At 40.2% G+C, this 19,485-nt stretch overlaps 1 protein-coding gene across 1 annotated transcript; it reads left to right on the plus strand.

Annotated features, from left to right (window-relative positions):
* The first annotated feature begins 388 nt into the window (after positions 1 to 388).
* DHRS7C (dehydrogenase/reductase 7C) lies at positions 389 to 14,603 on the plus strand. Its single transcript, XM_026068558.1, has 7 exons — positions 389 to 420; positions 881 to 1,036; positions 3,276 to 3,388; positions 4,990 to 5,200; positions 9,679 to 9,771; positions 11,710 to 11,865; positions 14,288 to 14,603. Exons 2-7 carry the CDS (start codon positions 883 to 885, stop codon positions 14,494 to 14,496), a joined length of 936 nt encoding a protein of 311 aa, XP_025924343.1. The 5' UTR covers positions 389 to 420; positions 881 to 882; the 3' UTR covers positions 14,497 to 14,603.
* Positions 14,604 to 19,485: the final 4,882 nt, after the last annotated feature.

Below are 19,485 nucleotides of genomic sequence, written 5' to 3' on the forward strand. Positions count from 1 at the left end.
TTTTGTGTTTGCTTATTTTTAAGACTGATTGTTATCATGGAATTTATACAAATCTTTTTATGCATATAGTTAATTGAAGGGTAATGGCAACGAACTGAGACGGTTCAATGAACCACTGTTACTAAAGGCAAGAAACAAAAATAGATGCTTCTTTGTATAGTTGAACTGGTACTGTACTAAGAGCTTTTACATGACTGTCCAGCCTGTTGGACTAGATAGGTCAGGCATGTGGATCACACTGTAGATACTATATTTACTTTTAGAATGGCTATGTATAGCCTGCAGCTGCGATAGAAATATTTTCTTTCAGGGCAAGCAGCCTCAGCAAATGCAATACTCTGTGAAAATACTAAAGAATTTCTAATACGAAAATTAGATCAAAAGAATATTTTATCCCTACTTGAAGTCTTCATAGCGATAGTAAGTCATTCTATTTTCTATATCTTTTTAAACAGAAAACAATTTTATTGGATGTTTTATCTGAAATTATGAATAAAAAGCCTTTTATATGTTTTACAATAATAGAAACATAATTAAAAGATTAGTGTTATATTTTAGTCTGTTTTGCCTCAAGCCAATATTTCTTCACAAAATCTATTATGTTTTTGCCAACACAGAGTTATTTTGAATAAAATGAATCAAGATTTGCTTAGAACATACAATAACGAGGAAAACAGCCAAACAAAGAACCTTATAAAAATATGGTAATATTAAACCTTTGATTGGAAGGCAAACTCTCCACTGCTTTAAGCTATTGGTGTGCTGTGATAACTGGCTTTTCTGGATATGGAAACATTGATCTTTTAGAAAAGAATAATTTGAAAAATAAAGAATGCATATTATGATTACTGTTATTCTGATATAATCTTGTTTTCCACAGAGATGGGTATTCTTGCTATATTTGCCCTACCATTACTCCTTCTAGGGATCAGTGGAATTATTCATATTTACCAATCAGTCATGTGGCTGGTGTCCAAGTCAGCTGTGCAAAACAAGGTGGTGGTCATCACTGATGCCATCTCTGGACTGGGCAAAGGTAAGTTGTTTCTTTTCTTCACAGTTTCACAGAAAAAAAAAGGCCTGAGAATGACCCTGTAGGTGATTAAATGTGCATCCATTATGTTGTGTGTATCATAACTGTCTGGATGAATCAGAGATTAGGAATATGGTTACAAACAAATCTTATGATTTTTAAATGTACATTTTTGATCTCAGCCACAGGAACTGCTGTTGAACTTTTAGGAACTGCAGACCTTTGTATTCATTTAATTCAAAAGAATAAGAAGCCTGAGAAGCAAATCAAGAGTGCTATTTTTAGCACATTGCTAATATGAGATCTTATTACATCGACTGTCACTACAAGGTAGCAGCTAATCAGTATAAACAGGTGTCACATTACTCTTTTCCATGTTCCTCTCCATTCCTTAAAGGCTTCTTCTACCTTTCCTGCTCTGTGTATACAACAGCACTCACCCCCCGCCCTTGTTCTTATCTCTAACTGTCTAGCACTTATGCTCTTCCTCTTCCCCTAATAATCTCCAGTACCACAAACTGCTCTATGTGCAACAGTGGGATCAACGGAAGRAGGTGAAGGGTATGTGGTAATTTATCTGTTTATACAAGCTGACTGTCTGAGCGGCAAGCCACTTAACATGTACTTCCTCTTGGCCCCTGTTTCCTTCCCACACCATCCCATCAGATCAAAGGCACTGGGTCATATACTGCTTGTGCACGCTCCTGCTCTAGGTGTTCCTTGGTGGGGAGGTAGATACAAGTGCGTCATAAGGAGAACATAGTTTGGTGCTACATTTTGGCCTTTTTTATCAAGACTTGCTGTATGTTGTAAACATACGTTCTGGAGAAATATAAACCGGTTATTTGTAGAATCACAGGACTCCTGGAGGTCTGTAGCCAAACTCCTGCTTGGAGCAGGACTATAACCAGTACCGGATCTGGATAGATGTGGTTTGCCTGGACAAAACTTGGAAACCTCCAAGGACAGAGATTCRCTACCCCTCTGAGTACCTTGTTCCAGCACTGTATGATCCCCTGGGGAAGATTTTCTTAATGTCCAATTTCCCTATTAACATTTGTTCATCTTTTTTGTGACCAGCTACTCACTGTCCTTTGAGGTTATAATGACAATAGCACCTCTCCCTCCCTTTTTTGCACAGGAGACATCTCAAAGCATTTTCATTTTATAATCCTGAATGTATCTACTGCCAGAATCCCACAGGGGGATTCTTAGAAGTTACATGCAGGCTTGAATGTTTGCAAGTCATCTAAAATTTAATATGCAGTCCACCTATGCATATGCAATGGCCATTTGTCCAGACCTTAAAAATACAAGCAGTCTGGCCAGCTGCTACGTATTAGAGATTTCAGGAAACATTCAAATTCCTTTTTCCACATGTCAGAATTTCTGGGCCAAAGAAGACATTCTTTAAAGTTAAAAAACAAAACCAAAATCTACCATGATTGAAGGTGTTTGCAATGGTTTATGGCTGTTACTTAAACCTAATTCCTGTTTCTTCTCARTGATATAACTCAGAAAAGTTCTGAATAGGTCTAGAGAAGAACATCATTGATTTTCTTTGTTYTGTTGCTCACTAAACAATCTTGCTCCAACTGCCAAGTTTATAGGAAAAATATTTGTGTAGTTATCACAGTAYGGGCAAATAATATTGTGGTCTTTAAATCACAAAATTCTTATATGCTAGAAAAAAGAAAATGAAATAAATTCCTAAAATTGCAGTCATAAATAATTAAAAAGAGATTGCATGAATAAGTCTCCAGCTGCACAGGTTTATAAAAATAAATTTCTTAAATGTCCATTTCACACTCTTAATCTATATGGAAGTGCTTGTACCCAGTTTTCTAAGATCACTGTATTAGAATAACTGGATTTGCCTGTGGATATTGAAATAATAAGCATCCCAAGAAAATGTTTGGGAAGCTATAGCACTAGGGTTGTGCTGTTACCTGTCCAGGAATTGCAGCAGCTAAGACAAATCAAACAGAGTAAATATAGGACCATATAGCTTTTTCTCCTGTGCTGAATATAAATATGTCATACATATTTATATCATATACATTATTGTGCCATTTCAGACTATCTCTTTTCTTATATATATTTTTATTCTTTCAAAAATGAATTAGTTTTTTAAAGGAAAGATTCAACTTCATTAGCAAAAAACAGCCACCCATTTTAATCAAAAATGAGTACAATTAACTTACTATTGTTATTATTTATGTCAAACTTATTTCTCTCCTAGAATGTTCGCGGGTGTTTCATGCAGGAGGAGCGAGGCTTGTGTTGTGTGGCAGGACATGGGAGAAGTTAGAAGCCTTGTATGACGCTTTAATTAGTGTGGCAGACCCCAGTGTGGTAAGTATTTCCTCATTCTGCTTTGAAAATTGACAAGTTGAGGTAAACAACTTGTTCAGGTACACAATGTGCTTTTAAGTCCACTAAAATAAGGTACGTTGAGCATGATTCACTCTTACCCAGCAGAGTCCACAGAGAGAGAGGAATACCTCTGAAGGTTTTCAGAGCATGATGCTGAAAGTCAGAAATTCTGCTCTTTTGAGCCAATTCAAGGCAATTGATGTAAAACTACTGAGTGGTCCTGCATTTTGAACAAGCTACTGCCCGAAGCCACCCAAGAATGCTAGACAGATGGATTTGATTTAATTCAAATATGAGGGATTCAAAGCTCTTCATTGAATCACAGGCACTATCATTTATTTTCCACATAATTAGAACTCAAGAAGTGGGGGATGAGTCTAAAGACTAAATTCAGTTTGAGAGGAGAGGCCCAACTACCCAGCTATCGGATCAAGTGAAAAAGAATACCCTTTTCTCATTACCGCTGCATCACCACCCAACTTGTCATGCAAAACAAACAGACTCAGGAGACTGGGAGATGAAAAAAGATCCTCAGACTGAGTCTTCCCCCTGCCCTTGCCTCCGAAAGCAGTGGATTGGTAAAAAAAGGGGCATATGGGCAGTCTCGAGGTATGCTTAGGTTGTTCAGAGATCTTAAAAATTCATACCAGTAGACTGCAAAAGGTCTGTAAAGGCTAACCATGCTTTCAGAAGTAGTTGTTTGGAAGGCGTTTCTTTGATGGACATGGGAAAGCTTTTCTTCTGTGGTCAACAGACAACTATGACTCATTTCAGGCTGCAGATGCTCTTGAGGCATCACACAAATTCTACAGCCATTGCTGATCAGACCAAAGAATATTTGCATTTGACCCTTTTTCTGCAGTGAGCTTCATTCATCTGTATAAATAACCATAAAATAGTGTGTTCATGTTACTCTGTGCTGACTTAACCAGGAAAAAAACATATTTAGTATRGCTAAGGGATCTGCATTACATCGTCATAGTAATATGGCAAGGGAGGAGCCTCAGAGTTCACTCCTCTGTCTCGGGGCATATGTTACCTCTGATAAAAACCTATATTTTTGCGGAGACCATGCAAATGTAACCCCTGCTTGGATAACCTATAGCTGAATAAACCATTCCTACCTGACAATTTCCCCTGTGAATTCAGTCCCTCTGTATATATGTAAATTATCCATGAAAGCACTGTATGCTAGTCTCTGCAGTCAGCAAGTTTCTCTAGAGAACTGCTTCCAAAAGGACCATAGCTTGAGGTGCTAAGTCTGACCCTGCTTTGTGTAGTTGTCTATGTCTATTGATTACAGAAGGAACTGAGAGATACAAAGCTTGTTAGGGTAGAGATAGTCTAAGTTAATCTTCCCATGGTGTTTCTACTTTATGCACCTAAATGCCTAATGTCCAGGGTACATGAATACCGACTACTGAACTATCTTTTTTCTAGGGTGGATTACAAGAATAAAGCAAGTTTTTTGTGAGAATGATAAAAACTCTTTCTTTGGATATCATGGWAAATTAATTAAAAAAAAGAGTAATACATTTTTATATAACAGGAATCCTTGAAACAACTATTTTCTTTATTAGACATATACACCAAAGCTCATACTTCTGGATATCTCWGACATAAACTGCATCCAAGATGTAGCAAAAGAAATCCTGAATTGCTATGGCTGTGTGGATATACTGATCAACAATGCAAGTATGAAGGTGAAAGGAGCAGTGCAGAGCATTTCATTGGAACTTGATAAAAAGATAATGGATGCCAACTATTTTGGACCTGTAACATTAACCAAAGGTATTTTATTTTTTTCACAATTTGCTGTTACTACATAAAACTCAAGATCAAAGGCATTGGTATTATTCTGTTTCATTTTCATCTAATTTTGTCTTCACTATAATCAAAAACAGTTCTGTGAAAATCAATGGGCTGAATTCAGCTGAAGATGATCAAAATTAGACTTCCTGAGTTTGGGAACAGAGATTGGCCAAGCAATCAGATAARGAGTTGTTTGAAAGACAGGCATTTTTTAAAATAGCAATACTTTGCTAATAATGATTCCTTTAGTCATGTGCCTGCTACCTTTTACAAAGACAAGTATTTTCAAAAGCTCTTGCAAGGATATAGACAGGCTGAAAACTAAACATGATAATGATGCACCCAAATCATGGGTGTGCATAGGATCCAATATCAGTCTAGAAGACCCTGACCAGCCTGGGTAGTCTTCATAAGGAACCTGGATCCAGATATTTGTAACCTGAGCATGTTWCTTGTCCATTATTTCAGAGAAAGTATTGAAATGCTTAGAACTGAGCACCTGCTTAATCCTGAAAACTGCAGAATTAAGCCCTTAAAGCATTAACATACCATTATGGTGCACCAAAGAACTACAAAGTTTTGTTACTGTACATTTTCCTTCATCTGCTTTTTTTTTTTTTCCCCTTTTATTCCTATCCTTTTGCGTGGTCCCAAGAACAGCAAAGCATCATTCAGATATTCTCGATTCAGTCTAGCCCCAGCATCCCAGCACACAGGGAAAGATTAAAGAATCCRTGGATTTCCTGCTATGTGCAGCTTTGTTTCCCTAGGTATTTGGCTCTCAAGAACTAGATGTGAAACAGGACTTAAAGAGAAAAAGGTTTTCAACACCCAGAAAAAATGTATGTGTATCTAAACCATGTGCTCCAGCKCTTCACTACCTGTCTCAAACCTGCTCTCAGCTGCATTTGCCCAGCTTCTGTAACTCTGGAAGTGACAATACATAYTYCTTACAATTCCCCTTTTTACAGCCRATACMWTAACTATTTTAACAAAGCTTTTTCAGAAGCCTTTATCTGTTTAGTAAGAGCTCAGTTTTCAATATCTYTTCAAGAGTGTTTTCTGCTGTTTTCTTGTCTGTATCCTCCTTTGCAACAGGAATGAGCTGAAATTGCCCCTTTTTTCTCCTCAGAATCATTTTCCTGAATGCCTATATCCATAATAATTGAAAATTGCCATTTTTGTCCATTAAAGGTCTGGAGAAATGTCAGACAACCATTTCTGAGATTCTGACTCCAACTATTACCTTATCTCTTATAATGAAATATGTTGAATACATACCCAGCTCAAYAATTTAAGGTCTGGCAGGGCCCTGAGCACATCAGTAGGCCTTAATGACCCCGACCAGCCTCATCTGGGGCCTCCACCCACATCCTGCCCATGGGCCCAGGAGCYCCATTTCAGTTCAGACCTGAACCCTCAGTCCTTGCCTAAGATATGTTACATGCGTACCTGTCTCTGGCCCTGACTTGGACCTTGGACCTATGCTGTAGGTAGATTGTCTCCTTAATGGAGCCCTCATATGGACATTGTAGATTTTTTTGCAGTCCTGTCTCTGGTCTCATTTCCTGCTGCTCCTGACTGGACTCCCTAGACAGACTTTGCTCCTGGTTTATTGCTTGCCTTCACTGGGACTCTCCATAGACCCTGCTCCCAGTACCCGACCCTGGCCACTGTGGTCCCTGGGACTGTGGCAGGTCAGTGAGGATCTGCCCTGAGCTCATCCCCAGCTCCCACCTTGCCTTCCTTTATGGAGCTGATGGCCCTTGCTGCTCCCTGACAAGATCAGTCAAAAATTCTTTAAAACATTCTCCTTCTTTTAAGTCTTTTATCAKATCAGAAAAGCCTGATTTTGCTTGGGAAGGTGAAATTTCACAAGTTTGCAGACTATTTGCCCTTTTTCCCTGTCTTATCATCATGATATTTGCAGTAACTTCAGCCCCACAATATTAAAATAAAATTCTCCTTTCATCTTTGGTTGAGCTGGTGTCCTATCTTGCCAAAGTCTTCCCTGGAGCTTTTTCTGAGTATCTACATATTACCACATATTATCAATATTATCAGTTTTAGCTCTCCAAGGGCTTTTAATTGTTCTCTTTCCCTTTTATATCTTCTTTTACTCCCTGGGGTCCTTTTTGAAAATAAATGTATAAATAAATCTCTTTGAAAGAGCACTTGTTGTGAAGATTCTCCTCTAGAGCCATGTAGTGGTAGATTTCTTAAGGATCAGACTGTTAAGTGGGTTTTCAAGCTGAAAACAGGCATTAGCACTTCAAATACCTGTTCTTTTTCTAAACTGTGAGCTAGTTCTCCAACTGTCTTTCTCCCTCTGCTCAGCTTAGGTAACTCTTTAAGAGATGGYAGATGTGCTCTTTTTCTGTCCTCCAAGTCCTGTCTAGGCTAACTGTTAAGCCATGGTCACTGCACACTGTGCCCATGTTTTAGAAAACCACAGCAAGAATGGATTTTTTTTTTTCCTCTCTCAGAGAATAACGGAGCTGTAACTGCAATAGAGACCAGGAAGGTAAACCTTGGCAGCTAAGTGGTGTCTGATATATAGATGCTGCAATGAAGAATTTGAAGCAGAAATGTTGGGGGAGGAGGATTCAGGGAGAAGGGAGCTGGGACTGGGTAAGGGAAACAGCTTGGAATAAAGTCTTGGAATATCAGAKTTTGGGTCTTTAAGGTGTCTTGGAGCTCAGATGTCGAGGGAATGGTGAGCAGGAAGAGAGGGATAAGAGTGATGGAAAAGAATTTAGGGCAGAGTTAGAAAAAAGAAAGATTTCAGGATTTGAGAGTCTGGGAACTCTGGGAATAACTAGTGAGAAGGAAGCAGGTAGCCAGGAYGCTCAAGGTACAGTAACCCAGGGCATGGAAGGGGTGGAGAATTTGGTAGCTGGCATGGGAAAGGAATCATGAAGAGGGAGGTTTAGAGTCAGGCCAAGGGAGCCTGGAAGAAAGAGACATGCAAGTTCYAAGAGAAGTGCTCTGAGACAAGAATAACAAAATTTATTACAGGACATGTCAGCTAGGATATTTCAAAGGGGGGCCTTAACTTCAGGGTATCTTCACCCTGGATATGAAATTAGCATGTAACTTCTTTCTTCAGGGGACTACCAGACAATYCTCCCTCTGACAACTTTCAGTTGTCAAAAATACAGCTCTCTTAGTTAGGAGTTATCAAAACACAGTAAGGAAAATGTACCTCAAGCCTAACAACAAAAGGAGATCACAGTAAGGTCTCTTTGAACAAAGAGGACCAACAATGACAAAAACCTCAGGCAAGCTCTTGTCCAATCCTGAAATATTCCCTATATTATAGCTCAGAGTCTATGTCTAGGTTATTCTGCCAATAAAGTTCTATTAAAATGAGCTGAGAAATAAAATCTGTACCTGTGTGAGAACATGCACACACACACACACACACACACACACACGCACAGAAACAGATGCAGAAATGCATCAGAGGTTCAGGGAGGTCCTTACCTGGCGCTGGCTATCAGTGCTGGGAGGGCCGTGCTGAGCATCAGTCACCAGATGAAGAAATGCTGTCCTGTGAGGCAGAGATTTTCTAACTCTTATAGTGGGACTTGGTAGTTCGAATGCAAATCATTCTTAGTTGGCACAACCCTCTGATTCAGGCAGTCCTTGACCCAGAAATGACCCAATAGCAGGAAAGCAGATGCACTGTGTGCCTGCCTTTTTATATGAACTAGTATCTCCTGGGCAGTATGGGRATAAGATGGACCTTAAAGCCTTATTTTCACTCTTTCATGGAAAGTTTGTGTTCCTAACACTTTCTTTGACATAGGAGAGTAGAATCAATACAAAACTTTATCACTAGTGTTGTCAATATGTCTTCATAAGAAATAGMTTATGAGGAAAAATGATTGAGCCATAATATTATAAATCAAAGAAATGGAAAACTGAAAGTAATGACAATAGAAAGTAGATGCAAAAATTGTCAAGARATTATAAGGCCAGAAAACATAATCTCATCTCATTCCTGGAGATGTTTCTGCTTAAATGGGAACAAGTCAATAAAACCAAAAATACAGAATAAAATAAATAAAACCAAATAACTATGAATAAAACCAAAAAACTAGCCAATTAAAGATTTCCAGTAATGAAGAATCCATGATTGTCTTCATAATCTGTTTCAGCATTCWATTACTGTTACTGTAATGAATATGTGCTTCATGTCTAGTCTGCATTTGACTAGTTTCAGGTTTCAGTTACTGGATTTTGTGATAGTTCTGACTGCAGTACTGAGACAACCTTCATTAAAGTTTTCCTGTCTATACGTGTGCTTAAAAAGATACTTCAGCTTTCACTTCTTTTTGTAAAATAGATTGAGATCTTTATTTACTTGGCTCTTTCCCTTCTTTTCTTTTCCCTTCTTCTCTTCTCTTCTCTTCTCTTCTCTTCTCTTCTCTTCTCTTCTCTTCTCTTCACAGCCCTTCTTCCCAACATGATCTCAAGAAAAACTGGCCAAATTGTTCTAATTAATAGTATCCAAGGAAAAATAGGAGTCCCATTTCGTGCAGCTTGTAAGTTATACAGAGCAAAAATGTACATTCCAATGTTTGAATTGTAAGTATTCCATGATTTTGATATTAAGTTATTACAAGTGCTTATTTGTGCCCTGATTCAGTAAACCTGGATATGCATTAATATGGTATTTAGCTGAAATATTTTCAAAGAAGTGAAACTCRGGAAGAAATACTTTAAATACTAACTGTGATGTGTAACCTCATGTGTAAGCCTAAGATACTGGAGGACGAAAAGCTACCAATGCAACAGCAAGTTTCTTAAAAATTCCTGGCAGGGATTCAGGGAACAACAAACAGATGTCAGTAAGTGTGGTGTCTGCACTGGGCATATTAGTATAAGCTATAATAAAGAATAAAGTTAGTGGAGAGATATACAAATATAACATATTCGTAGAGACTAGATGCTGCTTTTGTAAAGGGAGGTCATGCCTCATAAGCTTAATGGAGTTTTCTGTAAGAGTTTAAAAGGACATGTAGGTGATGTAATCTGCTTTGATTTCCAAAAGGTTTTCACGGAAGTCCTTCACCCAAAGCTCCTAGTGAAATTAAGCTGCCCTGAGTTATGATGAAAGGTCTTTGAATTCATAAAATACAAAGTTAATAGAAAGGAAATATAGGATAAATGTAAACAAACAGTTTTCACTGTGATGTGARGTCAGAAGTAGATTATGGGCTCTGAACTAAAGGTCTGCAAGACCTCAGGGTTGAGACTGCAGTAATAGTCATGAAAGCAAAATCAAGTGACAAGAACTATTAGAAAAGGTGCAGAGAAGAAAAATAAATCCTGTCACTGTGCCTTTCTATAAACCTATGCTGTGCCCATATCTTGAACATTGTGTGCAGCTCTGGTCTCCCCATYTCAGATGAGGTATGAAAACTGGAAAAAGGCCCAGAAGAAAAGCAACACAYTGATGATACATCTGGAACGTGTTGTCTCTAGGAAACAGACAATTGCTTYAGGATATGCTGGATGTGTATAAAATCATGAGTGGCAGGACAGCTAACAGATAGTTTTTACAKTTGATACCTATGTTGCATGACATGAAGCCAGAAGAAGGAATTTCAAAAGAAGTCAAAGGAGAAGGTTCTTTCCATTCCAGRCTTGACCTGCAAAGAGGAAAGAAACAATGAAAAAGAAGATAACGTCTGAAAAGTCTTTTTTTCTGGAACTTGTTGGCAGGTTCCTGCCATTTGAGTGAATGCGTGCTGAGTTTGCAAACTAGCAAAACTGCCTTGGAGCAGCAAGAACTTCTAATGGAGCAGCAAAGAACCTAAGAAGATTGTGACTGAGGCATTCGTAGAAAAAAGATCCAAAAGACAGAAGACCCTCACTTGATTCYAGCTATGAAATCCTGACATGTCATTTTTTAGATTATTTTATGCACAGATAGGTTTCCAGTACAGAATCAATTATGGGGTGGATATGGGCTTTGCAGCTCTGGTCTTCTTAATGAAAAGTTCTGGTTCTTGGCCTAGATTCACATACTATTATGTTTCCTTGATATCTTCTCAATAAAAATTCACTGGCAGCAGTTAAAAAAAATCCATGTMATGCAGTTAGTTTAAAATTAATATTAAAAGCATCTCAAATGAGAAATTGCTGCTGCAGGGGCAAGGTATAATTTATTTACAAAACATGAGCTGTCCTGCTATTTCTGCAATGGATATGCATTTCATTGTATCTTATTAATGTTTCACAAACTGTAGCATGAGACAAAGTGGAGACTCATCTCAGGGGCAACTGTCCATCCACCAAAGATATTTTCTCACTGTAGAGAAATTTTTTACTTGATAGTTTTGCTGAGTGCCTCCTGTTCTTTGCCTTTTTGTTAATCATTCCCTGCTCAGTTTTCCAAACATTCGTGTTTTATGAACTCTGTCATGCATCCATATCCATACATCCCTGCATCTGTGTATTTTCTTTTTTTCTTTTAGATGCTGCTTCTAAGCATGCTGCTGTAGGCTTTTTTGATTGTCTTAGAGCTGAAATGGAAGGATTTGATATTTGTGTCAGCACTGTGAGTCCAACCTTCATCTGTTCATACCATCGTCAACCAGCAGCTGGCAACTGGGAGGCATCAATYTGGAAATGTAAGGTTTGATACATCAAAAGAGACTGTAGCAGAGGCCCATATAGCAGTATGGAGGCTGTTGCAAGGCAGAGGAAAGGAACATTGGGAAAAGAATGGAAATGAYAGAAAGCATGATCAGGTTAAGGAAGCAAAAAAAAAAAAAAAAAAGAGAAGATTGGAGAAATCAGATGAGTCTGGCGATAAGAGGAGGAACGTGAAAGGGGACAACATTACGTGAGAAAATAAATACACCAGACCATGGGGAATGGGGGTAGAGCATGACRCAAAAGGGCAGAGGAAGGAAGGCCATGAGCAGGGTCGGTGAGAGACAGGTAGCTGAGTAAGGGAGAACAGAGAAGAAGCAGAGTACCTGCTCAATAAAACTAAAGAATACAACCTCTACTCTGTTTTGCTRTGGGATACTGAACAGAAAATGTGTCAGCCAGAGGATTTGTTCTGCCTCAGGCTGGGACTGGTGGGATGGTGGGGAAGAGACTCATTTTCTATATTTCATAGGGTGTCTTGTTTCAGGAACTGAGGCACTGAGATAACACTGAATAATATGATGCTTATAATAGCACCAATAGAATTGTCAGCATTTTATGTGCCCTGGCTGTTCCCATAAATTTGGATTTATGAATACTCCCTTAACCCAGAACTGAATACTAGAGAAGTATTTTACTGAAACTCCAGCTTTACACTTGACTCTTGTATCCCCTCCCTTTAACAAACACTGAGGTTGTGGCAGCACAGTATACCCAGAAGCCTCAGGGATCTATCAGAAATTTCACCTCCTGGTGGGTGAAATATTCTGCTCTACTCAGTTTTCYCTGTGGTGAAGTACCAGCACACAAGCTTTCTCTTCCCAGTTCTTCTCTGAACTCTGAAAATGTTCTGTGCATATTGTGGGGATTATTAACAGATTGCATTGCCTTTCTTTGGGAAATGCCACTAATTTTTTCTCCTATGACAAGTAAAAATCTGCCAGTTTGTCACAGTCATCAGAGCTATGGAAGCCACCCAGCTTCAGCAAGAAAAGGAAAGGAGCTTTTGGCACTTTCCTGGGAGGTGGGAGAGAGGTATGAATGGATGAAAGGATGGAAGACCAGAAAACCTCTGGTCTTCTGCTTCTCAGGGAGGCAGCATGTGTGTGAGCAAGAGTCTCCTGTGCTGGCCATCTCTTTTAATAAAAGTGGCTACACTTTGTGCTGACTTGAAGTCTGTTGGCTTGTATCAGTGGTGCCCAGGTGCAGTGAAAGTACTACGGCCACAAGTAGGCCACGGTAGATAGGCACAGGCCTGWCTCATTTGTAAAAGGCAGGAAAAAGAAGTCAGCCAATTTGGGCCTGTTAGCTGTAGGACTTCAGTTTCCAAATTAGCTTTGTGTACAGAACTTGGCCACCTAATAATATTAATTAAAGAACCTGTTCTTTCTTGCCTGAGAGAAGAGGTTGAATTTAACCTTACGTGAAGTTAAACACACACATCCCTTTGCAGATCTGTACCACTGCAGAGAGTGGGTTTCAGTAGGYCTCTACTCCAATCCTCAAAACCCTGTGACTTCACTAAATAGAGAAACTAGGAACTGTTTGAACTGTGCAGAATGAGCAAGAGAGAAAARGAGCATAACAGGGATGAAAAAGGAGAGTGAAAACAGTTGGAGAACCAGACACATTGCTCTTGCTGCTGTTAGAGGTTTGGAGAGCTGGCTCRTGTGACTGTTGTTTCTTGAAGAGGTTGCTTATGCACCACAGAAGTGCCTGAAATGCAACCGTTTCAGCCCTTCCTCAGCAGCARGAGCAACTGCTAATTTGTTGGTTTGTCCAAAATAGGCTAATATGTCAAAATCAATTTTGCCATCCCCCAAAGGCTTTTTCTTTTCCTATGCTAAGTCAGCCCTTAGGAATACAGTAGGACTTCACAGACTCACAGAATCACAAAATAGCTGGGGTTGGAAGGGACCTCTGGAGACATCCAGGAAAATAACCTTCAGAGCTGAGTACAATATGCACTTCACTGCTCCTCACCCATTGTTGGGTCAGTTATACCGACCTTTTCATTCACTCCTTAGTGCCCCGCCTTGGTACTATCATCATACTGAAGCAATCTTGCTTTATCCCTATATACTCACTGACAGTATAGAGAAAAGCTGATATGTCCAGAATCTGGGGCCCTGAAACATGTTTCCCAAGTGAGAGTTCAGCTGCACTCAGGTTGCTCCTTCTCTTAGGGATTGTGAGGATTTTACTAGAGAAGACTTCAGCTTCACAAAAAGACCTTAGAGTGGATGGTCACAAGGAGGAGAAAGGATGGAAAGGGGTAAAGGCTTGGAAGGGGGTAGGAACTTAACTGCTGATATACTAGCTGGTATATCTTTTCACCACCCATTTCCCCAGATGTGTCTATCTGTATCTTTCATTCCTCTCTGGTTTGATTTATAGTCTTTTTCAGAAAGGTGGCATATGGTGTGCACCCAGTGGAGGTGGCAGAGGAAGTCTTGCGCACAGTGAGCAGAAAGAAGCAGGAAGTACTTATTGCCAATCCTATCCCCAGAGCGGCAGTTTACATTCGGACCTTCTTCCCAGAGCTGTTCTTTGCCATTGTTGCCTCAGGTATTAGGGAAAATCTGAAGACAGAAGAGGAAAATTGATTTTGTTCAGTTCTCTTCCCTGTTAACGACCTGAATAAAGTTTATGTTTCAGATGTCAGTGCTTTCTGCTTCCCACTACGTGTAGAATATAGCAGGAGGCTGCTTCCATAAAACAGCCAGTGTCTCACTGAACAATTTGCTGCCATTGGCATACATCCTTCTGAGGGACTTCCACTCTTCTGAACTTAGTGAATATGATAAGACATTGTTTGCATTACAACACTGTGAGGAAAAACTCTGCTAGGAGCTACCCACACCCAGAGAGAGTTGCCATAATCTAAACAGACATGTCAAAGCACTGGGGACCTGCAACAAGTTTTCAGAGTAGTATCTCAGAGCTAGGACTGATGGGGATTTACAGGAATGAAGGGATGGGGAAGGAGAGGGACATGGCAAACAGAAGAGTAAAATTCAGTTGAACAGTGGAGTCAGAGCCCGGAGCAGTGTTCTCCATTTGTGCTTCATGGAAGTACTTTCAGAACATGAGCATGCTGAGCCCAGACAAGGGCTCATCTAGCTCAATATCTCATCTGTGACAGGACTGAGGAGCACATGCTTAACACAGGAATATAAGAATGGGCCAAACATATGGAGACGCTCCCTCCATTATATTCTCACAGTTTCTGTCAATCTGCTACACAGGGACATTCTGAGAGAGAATCTGTCTCTGCATCTTATTATTTAAATATCCTTGTAAAATTTTCACATAAATTTTTCAGATTTCTTTTTTGAAATATTCTATGCCTTGAGAAAGGAACTGCACCATATACAAAAAAAAATGTTTATTGCTCACAGATAATATGCTTTGAAAACTCTTACATTTTTATTTACTGTGAGAGACAATAATAATCATTCTCAATTCATTCTATCCCTGTCATTCATGCCCATCACACTCAAAAAGCAGGTCCCCAAACTGCACTTGCTGCTACAGCAAGTCTGGTTGCTCATATAAGTGATTCTCAGCACCCACTATGCTAATCTATGTCTTACTATCTGTAACAATATCCAAATATGTATGGAAATTCTCAGTGCAAGGAAATACATGGTTATCATATGGCGGGGAGACTAACCTTTTCTTTTATGTCCAGTTCAGCTGCTCTGTCCTCTAAAAAGAGAATATTTTCAAGAAACATGCATGCATCTACCACACTCAGGAAAGTAGGTGACAACTAGGTGAGAGGCAGCCAGTTCCTGCAGTTGCTGCTGGACCTCTATCTGCTTTCTGTTTTAATTCTGGGCTTTACTGTTATTTGAATGAATACCTTAACAGTGAAGTCAAACATACATTTCATCCAAAATTTCTTGCCGTTCAGTAGAGCTATACTCCTTCAAAAAAAAAATCAGCTTTTGCTGTGGTCTCAGTGTGTCTGCACCTCAGCATCAGCCAAGCGCTTCCCAGCTCCACAAAAACAAGATATGAAACAATTGCATAATTTCTCCAGAAAAGGATCAGGGAATCCTAGGACATCACAGCTAAACATGAACCAGAATCGTCCTGCTTTGGTAATTACTGGTCTGTAAAAACAGGTGGATTGTTTGTTGATAATTAGAATGGAGCTTCTGCTCCATTTTGTGCTTTTATATTGGCAGAAATTCTTTGATTTTGAACTCTATACTTCAAAAATGTGGAACAGTTTAARAGACAACAGTGAAAAACAATGAGAATAAAAAAAGCTATCACAACACCTGTAATCTATCAGGAAATTTTGAAAGAACAAAAATCTTAATCTGGAAAGCAGAAGAAAATTATATCTAAATACGTTTCAAATATCTAAAATGTACTACAAAAAGAGGTTAGAACTAACCTGTTCTCCATTTCTGTTGTGGTAGGACAATGTGCTAAAATTGCTGCAAAGGAGATTTAGAGTGTATCAGCATAAGAATTTTCTGCTGGTAAGAATAATTAAGCACAAAAGATAAGTTGCCACAGAAATTTTAGAATGCCTGTCTTTGGAGGCTTTAAAGGACAGATTAATGAAACATCTGTAAAAAAGCAATGTAGGTTTAGTTTATCATGTCTTGGAGGAAAGAAGGATTAGATGACCTTTTAAACGGATTGCACTTTTCTATAATCCCATGGGTTTTTTTTTGATTTTGAGAACAAGATTTCTCCATCTGTAGTTTTTCAATAATGTTTTTTTTTTCCTCCAGGAAAATCTATTATTTAATCAGAAGTTTTCTTTTTCATTTCTCCACCTCTGCCCCACTGCCTAAATACATGTTGCATATAAAAATAGGATGATAAAAAGAAATATGAAGAGATGGGTTAATCAAAAATTATTTTCTGTGAGCCCCATTCAGACATAGTTTAATTTATATAAATTCATTAATAAGACTAACTTTTATGAATGAAGACAAAAGTGGGCCTACAGATTTAGTTGCAGAAGACATAGGAGAAAGGTATTCTATCACATCTCATATGCCTAAGCTTCTCATATGCTTATGGGCCTGGACACATGACTTTTCACTTCATGTGAGCTGCAGTTGTGCTGTTTTAAATTTACATTGTTCCAGCTGAATTAAAGTATTTCTTAGTATTGTCCAAGAAATTGGACATTGCTGGACAGAAAGGCCCCTGTAGTAAGGAAGAATTTAAAAGCATTAAAAGAATGCTAACACTGCAAAGAAGTTAGAAGACTCATCTTACCTCATTTTAGACATCTGCCATGGAGATAGCATACCCAGAGCTAGCTTTCCAGATCCCCTTCCTAAGCAATGGGTAGAAGTAGGTGCCTGTAGTCTATGATTTATCTGGCATTTACAGAATCACAGAATGGAAAAGAATTAATGGAAAAGAATTTCTATTATTGAGTAAAAAGACAAAACTCAAACCTTGAAAATGATGGTTGATTAGGTATCTGAGGCATATAGAAAAAAGCAGTCAGTACTAAGAGCAGAAAGACTGGTTTTTGAAAAGGAGTTTTCAAATATTTCACATCAGATTCGATTTTCTGTGGTGACAGGGATAGGATCACAGGATAGTTCAGGTGGGAAGGGACATTAAGAAGTCTCTAGCCCAACCACCTGCTCAAAGCAGGGTCAGGTCTGAGGTCAGAACAGGTTGCTCAGGGTTTTATCCCATCAGGTACTGAAAACCTCCAAGGAGGTAGATTGCACAGCCTCTCTGGGCAACCCGTTCTACTATTTGTCTGTCCTCATGGTGAAAAAGTTTCTCTTTATATTTAGCTTTATATCCTCTCTTGTTCAATCTATGTCATATTTCAACCTCTGTCTCTCATCCTCCCACCATGCACTGGGGTGAAGAGCCTGGCTCCATCTAATCAAAACCTCCTTGTGGGTATTGGAAGGCTGCTATTAGGTCCCCCCTGAAGCCTTCTCTTCTGCAGGTGCAACAAGCCCTTTACTTCAGCCTCTCTTCATATCATATGTGCTTCAGCGCCCTGACCATCTTGATGGCCCTCTGCTGAACTCACTCCAGTTTGTCCGTGCCTTTCCTTTAGCGGTGTGCTAAGTAGTGTGGGATAGTCACTTCCCTGGATCTACTGGGTCTGCTTCTGCTAATACACCACAGGATGCTGTTGGCTTTCTTTGCTGCCAAGCACATTGCTGGCCCGTCTTCAGTTTTCTGTCCACATGTTTCTATTTTTGACCACACGTGGAGCTCTAGTTCCTCCTGCTCATTTCCCAGGCTGCATATTTGTGTATATACCCCTGAGATGGGCTTCCCTTCACTCTGTTTTATCATTCCTGAAGCATCTTCTTTTCCTGTCACCTTACACCTTTTGCTTTCCACTCCTGTCCACCACTGCCTCACTTGACATAATCTCCCTTCTCCATCATTCCTAGTTGAAGCTCTCCTCAGCATGTTGGCTAGCCTGATCATGAAGACGCTTCCTCCCACTTTGCCAGCTGGACCTTGTCTTTCCCCAGCAGTCCCTGATGCTTAGAGAGGTCCCATGGTTGTCAAAGCCAATCCTATGTCACTAGCACCAGCTGTGTGCAACCAAGTTTTGACCCACAGGATCCACCAACTCCTCCCAAGCCTTTCTCCTGCAAAAAGAGGATCAAGAAGAGCAGCACCTGGGCCCCAATGTCCTTCACCTTTACCCTCAGAGCCATGTGGTCACTTTTGATATGCTAAAGGTCTCCCCCGGTAGTATCATTGATGCCCACTTGGATGAGCAGCAGGGGATCAAAGTTTGAGGGTTGAAAATTTTTCAGCAGTCTCTCTGCAACACCCATGATCCAAGCCCCCATCAAGCAGCAAACATCCTTAGACAGCAAGTGAGGTCACAACCCCTGAAGGAGGGAGTCTCCCAGTACTGTCACTCATGATGCCCCCTTGGCGCTGCTGCATGTTTCACAGGACAACTGTTTCTGCAGCTGCAAACCTGCGGGTGGAGAAGGAATTTTCCTCCTCTTACCAGAAGTCACAAGCGGCCACCCTTCAACATCACAGGAGTCCCCAGTTGCCAGTTTAGTCTCTGGCTGCCCTTCCTTCTGCACAGACGCTGGTCCAGCTCACATCTTCGCAGAGTCTCTGTGAAGATCCTGTCAATCTCTTTCCCATTGCCCCTTATGCTATGCAGTCTGTTCACCTCCTCCCACAGCTCTTCAGCTTGGAGACTCAACTCCTTAACTGGAGCACACTGCCTGCAAACAAGGACACTGACTTCACCTGCCACAGCTTCAGCGAGAGACCCCAGGCATTCTCTGCAGCCCCAGACCTGGAGAGCTGCATCCTCCCTCAGGAGCTTGTTCCAGGTCAAGGCCTCTGCTGCCCCAGGGATAGTTGCTCCGGTGGTGCTGAGGACCATGCCCGCTGGTGCGTCACCACTGCTGCTGAGCACTCGCATGCTGCCTTAAGCAGAGTTTCTGATCCCCTTCCATGCACCCTTCTGCACAAACTGCTGCTTCTGCCTCAGCTGTTGGTCTAGGCCCTGTGCTTTGGACCCCTGCTCAGGGCCTGGCAGTCATATGGCTCTCTCGCCAGTACTGGTTGAGTGAGTGCTTGACAGTCCCTAATTG

The sequence above is a fragment of the Apteryx rowi genome, unplaced genomic scaffold (genome assembly GCF_003343035.1).
Source record: "Apteryx rowi isolate R43461 unplaced genomic scaffold, aptRow1 scaffold_275, whole genome shotgun sequence".
Classification (NCBI taxonomy): Eukaryota; Metazoa; Chordata; class Aves; order Apterygiformes; family Apterygidae; genus Apteryx; species Apteryx rowi.